Here is a 9,137-nt window from a genome sequence, read left to right as displayed (position 1 = left end):
AATCCACTCAGGAGGTTCTAATGGGAACCCTTTTATATTCCAAGAGTCTTATCTGAACCCACTCAGGAGGTTTTAGGTTTGAGAATCCGTTGAATATTATGGCACAAAAAATCTTTGACAAAAGAGAATTCTTTCTTCCAAAAAGGTTCTGCTAAGAACCTTCATATTCAAAGAGTTTAACCTATTACCCACTCAGGGTGTTCTACTGAGAACCCTTTTATATTCCAAGAGTTGAATTTAGAACCCACTCATGGGGTTCTGCTGAACTCTTTTATATCCCTAAATTTTTATCTGAACCTACCATAGAGGTTCTACCGAGAACCCTTTTCTATTATGGTACAAACCCTTGCTGAAAGAGTTCTTAAAGGATCTCAACAATCCTTGAAGAACTCTCACTTCCATATAGGGTCCTCTGGATTACAACACTTAATAAACCCTTTATATTCAAAAAGGATTCTTCACAAGCAAATGGTTCTGAGTAGAACCTCAGCCCTTCAGCAAGAATCCTTATGTTATATGACTTATTTCTAAGAGTGTATGCTGGTTTTTGTAGTTTGGAAAACTCAGGTAATGTGTGAAAAGCTCTATGGGACAACGTGTGTGCATGTAGTATGTGTTCTGCTTGTGTTCGACAGCCTCTTTTCACTGTGTTCATGTTTAGAGTTTTTAGAACCAACACAAAGCCAGTGCTGTGTGTGTGTGTGTATGTGTGAGGTCGCCAGGGGCACGTGGCTGTGTTAAATACAACTGCTGCGTCAGGAAGTGAAAGGTCAGCATTTGCCAGAGTGGTGGGACTGATGAAACCATACGGGGTGTTCATTGAGGGACAAGCCGTCAGTCAAAGTCATGGACCAATGATGTGGACCAGTTAACTTTTTTTTTTTTTTAATGTGGAGGTGTGGAGTGATGATGTCTGAATACCACAGATGTAGGCCAATTAAAATATATTAACCGGAGCCAATATGGTCAACAATATGATGCCTTTTTTTCATACAATGTAATAGCAGGAGGAGTGTGTGCCACAGTGCTGATTACATTAAAAAATCTTTTGTTTTTCTAAGTGGAAAATCCTCCACAAGGATGAGCTGACACTTTATCCCATGCAACAAACCACTGAATGCAGAGTAAAGCTGCACAGGTACAATATTGATGATTAAACTCCGCACAACCATGCAGAACTCAGCTGCACGAGCACGGCAAACACAAGCTATAACTTACATTGCCACAGGTACATTAAAGGGATAATCTGGATTTTTGGAAGAGGTGTTGTACGAGGTACTTATCCACAGTCAGCGTATTACTCAGAGAGGGTGGCAGTCGGCACCCCCCCGTTTGGGACTGGGTCAGCAAAAAAAAAAAAAAAAAGAAAAGTATTTTGCCACCTTAAGAAAGATCCAACAAAAAAAACTCAGACTGCTTAACCAGACTTCTTTGGCAATGACAGTCACTTTACCTCGCAGAAGTCAGGAGTTGCTGATCTACTGTGGCCTCACCCAGTTAGTTTGTTTGTGTAACTTCAATGAGTGTGAACAAAGTAGTTTGGTTGGTTTGCAGACAGCGATACTTGGCTTCTACAACATCACTGTCCCACCAGAAAAGGCTGTCTGACAGCAAAGTATGAAAGTATTCTCTAGTGTACACAGATTTTATAAAATATTCTTTGCTGCTGATCATGTCCGCAGCAGTGCATCACACACCGGTGCTCCTGCTGCTTCTCCAAACTGGGGGTGTGATGATCACCATCTACTGTAGATAATACACTGACTATATGGATAAGTACCTAATATACGACCACTTCAAGAAGTCTGTTCTGTCCCTTCAGTGTATCACCTCCCTGGATTAATGTGTCAGTTTCTGTGGTAGTCCTGAATCCCACAGAGAGAAGACTGCTCTAATCTAACTTCACCTCTTACTCCTGCTTGCATATTAAAGTATCAGGATTAATAAGGGAAAAACAAGCTGGCGAAGTGGGTGGATTTATTTGGTTTTAAAAATAAAATAACAGAAAATACAGTTGACGTGTCTATTACAAAGCACACAAGCCAGTTCTTCTGCACACTAACAACTAGTGAATCTCTATTTACATTACAGGAAATTCAGTATGTATCTGATCACATTTGCCTCATTATTCATAACCTTTGACTCCTCTTTGGCCCTGTGCACATAGGAGTGGAAAAGAGTGAGGTTGCCTCCTTGTGGTCATATCTGCCAGCACAATAACAACCACAGTTAAAGGGGCAGATGAAAAGTAAAACAGAAGTGACTGACAAGGCCTAATAAAGATTCAAACCTGGCTTTACTCCATGCCACAATGTCTAGTATGTTCTACAGATTGCAGGACGGTTTAGTCTGGTGGTTAGATTTAAACCATTCATTGCGTGGGACCCAGCTGCAGGGTTCCAGCAGTCAAGATTTCACTCTGTTTTCCCGGCAGCAATAGAGGCGAGTATGCAAAAACTATAATCATCAATCAAGCATCCTCTCATAATCATAAGATCTTGATTTTATTATAATTCTTTAAAAGTGTTGTCCAAGGTTAAAATGTCAAGCATGTACCCTGACATTTCTCCAACTTGCGACAAATGTGAAAACAGTGATGCCACCTTTCTCCACACACACAGGCTATGTCCTCGCATACAAAAGTGATGTGAAAGGAGTGATGTCACACTCTTTCTTGTGTCCTAAAGAAGAACTTGATCCAGATCCTCTGTTTGCCCTGCTTGGTGTTACTGACAGAGACAGTCTTCATTTGACACTTGCCGAGCACCGCATGGTTGCCTTTGCCTTGCTTTTGGCCAGACGTGCAGTCTTACTCAAGTGGAAGGATGCTGCCCCGCCACGCTTAATCAGTGGCTTCGAGACTGGAGATGATACGCATCTCAATCAGTGGCTCTGAGGAAAACATCTATAAAATCTAGGGACCCCTCTTGACATACTTTTGTAACACTCAAACAATATAGTAGTGTACCCTTTAGCTCTACCTTTGACATGGAAAGGAACACTTGATCTAGGAGAGACATACTCTTTTCCTTTTCTTCTCCTTCGTCTTTATATCACTGTGCCTTATACCTGTCTTCAATAACCAAGGGATGGGGGAGGGTGGGAGGTAGTGTGTGTTTGTGTTTGTTATTCTTTAACTGTCATCAATATCATTGCCTAGATTTTTATTTTATAGAGTATGATATTACTGTTCATTTTATAACAATGTGGAATATATCCTCCCAACCCTGGAAAACTTGTTGAAAATCTCAATAAAATGATCTTGAATTGAACTTGAAGTGTTGTTAAGTCAGCTGTGTGATTACCTTCCATTCAAATTCATGCAAGTGAAAAAAGTCAGCCTGATATAAGTATTACTTTTTTTTCACCATTTTGTGTAATTAATTTTTATTTTTTGTTTTACCATTTCTTCTCTACTGACTGATGGACATTGTTTACAAAATGGGCCAATCCAATACAATGTATTTATATCAGTCCAATATAAATAGATTTTACTAGTCAAAATCAGGGATCAGATATTGGGGGGAAAACAGAATAATCCAATATGTTCTACATATTTGCCAGTGGTTCCCAAACTTTTCTGGCATGCTCCTCTTCACATAACCCACTTCAGAACTATTATCAATCTAACAAATCTAACAAAAGCTGGAGAAGCAACTGATAAAAAAAAGGTTTCATTGGTTTTCTATGTTTCCCCCCTACGATGGCTCTGCAACCCCCCCCCCCCCCAATGTCAGGAGTAACACGGATGAGCAGCCTGAACAGTAGGGGAACATGAGTGAGACCTGTCAGCAGTGCTGTGATCACGTCAGCTGTGTGGAGTTATTTTAAACCCTAGGAAGGAAAAAGCAAAACAGCCAAGTGAACTTCATGCAATTTATACAATTTGTGTTTTCTACATGGCCATGTTGAGCAAAGTGCATCCTTAAAAATATATTATTAACAGCTATTGGCAGATACTCATGGATGCAGTGTTTTGTTTTGTTTTTTGTGGACACACACACACACACACACACACACACACACACACACACACACACACACACACACACACACACACACACACACACACCAATGCTATCAAACTATCCCTATCCCAAACTGTCAGTTCCCTTTAATAAACAAACACCAGTGCATTCATGATGTGTATTAAGATGTAGAGTGTATGATGCATTTTCAGCTGATATTCCACACCATGTTCTCTCTTACAGTTCGTGTTTTATGAATAACAAAAAATAAATTATTCTATTTAAATGAGCAGAATCAGTAATTTTGTGTGAACTTCTGTCTCATAATCTCTGCATTTAACAGGAAAAGTTATATATATGAAAACTGTAATAAAGCAGTAATTAAACCAACTGTTTTGGTTTCATAAACACAAATCCCAATTTTCTGTAAATAACAAAGGCTGAGAATTAGCCAGTCATCTGTTCAAGTTTTTATATCATCATCATCTTCTTCCCTGCCACAAACTCGTCTGTTCCCTGGTGTCCCTGCCAGGGACTGAAGTGAGACATGTGCTATATAAATAGGAGACTGGTTGCTATACCACTGTCTATGATTTCTGAAATTGGATTGGATTTTTACAATACACATTATAAACAAAGATTAAAAGTGAGAATAATTTCTTATTGCTGATATTACACCATATAAGCACCAACACACACAGACAGTGCTTACACTATGGTGAAAAGAAATGACATGGAGGAAAATGTGAGCTAAAACAATTTAAGATATTTTCATTGGCTTTTGAAATGTTTGAAATAGGCAACACTTTTTGGTAGGTGTGTAAATATCTCTCATATTGAATTTTATGTTATGGGTTTACTGGATTGTAACAAAACACAACACTGGCCTCACTTAGGAGGTGGTTTGTTGTTTGCGATTAACAACGTAAAGTAATTTTCAACAGAGTGTAGAGAGACTCAACATTAATAATTAGCAGTAACCTAATTGATCACTTGTGCTTTCTTTAATGTTTTACTTCAAATAACAGTTCTGTCCAGTAGAAGACTGGAGCTTGTTATTTTTGTTGGCCAACTACTGTAAAATACATGCATTTAATAAAAATATAAAATTTATAATTTAGACAAATAATAGCATCATATTGTTTACTTGCTGAAAATGACACCTTAGTGCTGGTTCCTTTTTCACAACTTTCTTGAGAACCATAGAGGAAGTGTGCTGTCATATGTATTTCCTTGATAACCTTCCTTGATAATGTATCTTACACAAAATGTCTCATTGCCATTAAATTCCTGTAACTCACGAGGTTTCATTCATTAAGCTGCATTCCCCTTCTTCTCCAACCCTTCCCCCATTTTACTGCCTGGCAGTATTTGGAAGAGAAATGGACGACTTCCCCACCAAACGGCTCCCAGAGAGAGTGGGTGTGTTAGCCAGACATCTTGTTACACAATACCGACAGAGCAATAACAAGCGAGGACAGCGAGAACACACAGAATTAACACGGATAGATATAATATTTAATAGAAGAAAGCTGTGACGGTGGAAACGGTTGTAAATCCCTCTCAAACACGGGAGCTATATTCTACATCCGCAGCGAGAAATACAGAAAAATGTTGCAGGAATGTACGTTGTATCAATCCGCAATGAACTTTAAACTACAGACATATAAGACTGCAATTATTTAAACGTGATAAATGTAATTTATCTACAAATAACAGCTATTCTGCAGCAATGTATCCTCTACAGCAGGCTGCCATTACTACCTCCCCTCTACAGTGGCGTGCGTGAAGCACACCACTCGTATTCTTCCGCAGAGGGCTAGCGCTTTTTCGGTGTCTAGAAGGGAACTCCAGACCTGCGAAAGATCTCGCGAGAGAAATTGACAACACAAACTATGACCTTTCCCGAACCATAACCAAGTGTTTTTGCCCTTAGATCTCTCATAATTTTAACCACAGCGTTGCCGACTCGTAAAATAAAAGTAGTTCGTACAGCGAAGAAACAACGCGAGCAAATCTCGCGAGAGTTTCGCAAAGCAAGAGTTGCCTTCTAGACGACCCGCTTTTTCTTTTGAGGGGGAGGGGGACTGAAACAAACATACTTCCACAACAGACCAGCCGCCGCTAAAATTCATTCTGAGGGGCAGTTAGCTAGCTCAGAGATAACACGGCGGTTTATTCTTTGCCAGGGAAAGACAGGGTTTAGCGGGGTAAACCGCGCTGCGTGCACTAACTGTCGCTCCGCGCAGGAATACCACTCGACGCAGCCGGGACTTAGTGTGAGCGAAGCTGAATGGAGGCAGCCTCTTCCTGGTGGATAAACAGTGACAGCTACAGGGCAGCCACCTAGACCCACCACACAGGCTCTGGCGCTGCCCTGGCAAACAACACCAAAATGGCTTCAGACAGTACACACATCGCGCAGTTGACTTCTGGTGAGTAAAGGAGATCGGAAAATATGTCATGGTTGTTGTAATATCCCCCCAATTTTCCTCGGTGCCCTCTTCTAACGCAGCTCCCGTCCTCTTCTCCCCCTCCAACCATACCAGAACTGTACTTCCTAATAGCCCGATTTCTAGAAGCTGGACCGTGTCAAAAAGCAGCCGAGGTTGGTGTTTTTGCATTTTAGGATAATTTATAACATGTCCGAAATTGTCATGGGGTGTAATTTTTGTATTTTTATGCTATTTTCAGACCCTGATAAGGGAGGTGGAGGAGAAGGAGGTAAGCAGTCAGCAATAGGAGAGAGATGCTTCTCTCTGCACTGTACTTTGTGGTGTTGCTTTTACTCTGATTTATCATTTACTGTTTTAAAACATCACTCTATGCGTTCATGAACTGGATGATCACACTCGACACTGTTTTTCCATCTCAGCTGCTGCCCAAAAGGCTGGACTGGACGGGGCAGGAACACCCCGGGACGTACGAAAATTTGGTAAGGGAGCTCCTATAACTGAGGAAAAAGTTTTTAGAGAGCAAAATAAAAATTGAATTTCCCGCAATTTTTAAATCAGGTGGCAAAGAAGACAGCGAAAAGCGGTTTGCGGGGCGAGCTGGCTGCAAGTTGGGGCCGTGCGGGGGCACCGAGGGGTCGGCTCCCGGGGTCCTGTGCACACTTTGGTGCCATGCATGCCCAAAAGGTTGTAATAGTTGTTGGGAAAATGTGTGTGAAATGTTGATACGTCATGAGTGTTGTGGTGTAGGAGCGCCAGGATCCGGAGGAGGGACTCCCTGCGCCACAAGCCAGAGAGAGATGGAGGCGCTCTCGTCCTGCAAGATAATTTGTGTGTGCATGGGTTGAAAACACACACAGGGGGCAAGGACGGAGTTAGAAAACAGGACATTTTTTGAGGAGAATATAAACAGTATATTCAGTAAAGCTGCTCCCTTCTGGTGCTGGCCAGGCTGCTGCTGCTGCTGCTGCTGGATGAGGCATATTTGGAGCTTTTTTTTGTGGGGAGGATTGTGCTGCGGATGGAAGAGAAGAGGCAGATGAGTTTGTGGTGAAGATGCGAGGTAATGTGGAGCTGATATCTTATAATCGCTCTATTAATTGACGTGCTAATTGTCATGTAAACAAACAGGGCTCACTCCAAAGCGCCTTTTACGCATGGGGGCGTGGAGAGAATTAATCAAAGCGTGCGTATTTATTTCTTTGTCAGCGTGCTTAAAGTGTGCATCCGTACTTTTTTTTTTTTTTGCTATTTTATAAGTTTATTTTAACATGAATATACAAATGATGACCTATGCCCTGTTTAATCCGTCCATATTTGAAGGATTTCTTCTCTCTTTTACGCATAGACAGACACATGAACACTCAAAGACGAGATTGTACAAGTGTAGATTGACCGGGATGTAAATCCATACGTTTAAGAAATTATTGACAGCGTCCTGCCTGCCTGCGTGTTTTTTCTTCCTCTCTCTTCCTGCTTGGCTCATTCAGCTCTCGGTTCCTCCTCCTCCTCCCATTCCCAGCCTGCCTCCTGTCTATTGTGCATAATTTCCTCTATTGAAAAAAAAAAAATACTGCGGAGGGTTTTTAATTATTAGACCAAATGGAAAACAGGGCGTTTAGAAGCAGGGGATCACGGTGTGGACATGCTTGTCAGCGGTTGTGTGGAGGTTGATGTCTGAGGACTGGTACAGAAGGGGGTTGGGCAACAATGAGATGAGGAATCAACCCTGGCTTTACTGATATTGTAATAATTAATGATATTAATTGTGGCTAATTAATTAATTAATGCGGATTAATTAGATGCATAATTATTGTAATTTGCACAAATTGATCAGGAACACAATATACAAAAATATGAAGCTATGTTTGAATGAAAATAGCATCTTATTATCATTATAACCATATTTGCAAGAATTTGTTAATTTTTATTTTTTACCCTAAATGATGAGTGAGCTTCAACAATGGCTGTTTTCAATTAGAACATATACATATAAGAGAATGATATCCAGGATAAGTGGTATTTTTTGATATTTGAACAGGAATGTAAGGTGATAATTGTACAGAGGGTAACTTGCAGTCATGAATGAGCAGAGGTCCATGTGCTTTCTGGTGGTGCTGTTGTGACTGGGGGTGTGTTATCCGTTCAATTGTTAATACATATCAGTCATTTGATGTGTGTTGTAGTTCTACCCGATAGAGGTCTTTTCCCTGATCTGTGCTCAGAAACACAAACCCTGTGTCCTGCTCTGAGATCAAATTGATCAGGAAGACGGTATAAAAAATATGAAGCTATGTTTTTAAAGAAAATAGCAGCTTATTATGATTACAACCATATTTACACCGATTTATAAATTTTTATTTTTACCTTCAACAATATGTGGATTTCAGCAGTGGCTGAACTAAACAGATTGATATCTTGATTAAGTGATATTTCTTGATTTTTGAAGTGTATGGAAAAGCAGTGTGATAATTGTGCAGTCGTGTGTGTGTAGGGCCATGTGCTTTCTGATGGTTCTGTTGTGACTGGCAGACTGTTATCCATTACCCTTAAGAAGCAAGTAAAAGGGAGTAGAGCTGCAACAATTGAATCGAATGTCAACTTGTTGTCAGCTATTAAATTAATTACCAAATATTTTGATAATCGATTAATAGGTTTGAGATTTTCATTGTTTTCTTTAAAAACAAAGTCAAAATGATCTGATTCTAGCTTCTTA

General features: G+C 40.3%; 1 protein-coding gene across 1 annotated transcript in view; it reads left to right on the top strand.

Annotated features, from left to right (window-relative positions):
- Nucleotides 1–6,049: 6,049 nt before the first annotated feature.
- phip (PHIP subunit of CUL4-Ring ligase complex) overlaps nt 6,050–9,137 on the top strand; it is a 50,955-nt gene continuing 47,867 nt past the window's right edge. The window contains exons 1-4 of the mRNA XM_084736830.1: nt 6,050–6,403; nt 6,518–6,576; nt 6,663–6,692; nt 6,844–6,903. Coding sequence (XP_084592956.1) covers nt 6,364–6,403; nt 6,518–6,576; nt 6,663–6,692; nt 6,844–6,903 — 189 coding nt within the window. The 5' untranslated portion in view covers nt 6,050–6,363. The remainder of the gene's footprint in view (nt 6,404–6,517; nt 6,577–6,662; nt 6,693–6,843; nt 6,904–9,137) is intronic.

This window comes from Lutjanus erythropterus, chromosome 15 (assembly GCF_056507025.1).
Source record: "Lutjanus erythropterus isolate fLutEry1 chromosome 15, fLutEry1.hap2, whole genome shotgun sequence".
Classification (NCBI taxonomy): domain Eukaryota; kingdom Metazoa; phylum Chordata; class Actinopteri; order Lutjaniformes; family Lutjanidae; genus Lutjanus; species Lutjanus erythropterus.
This window is presented reverse-complemented; position numbering and strand designations above follow the sequence as displayed.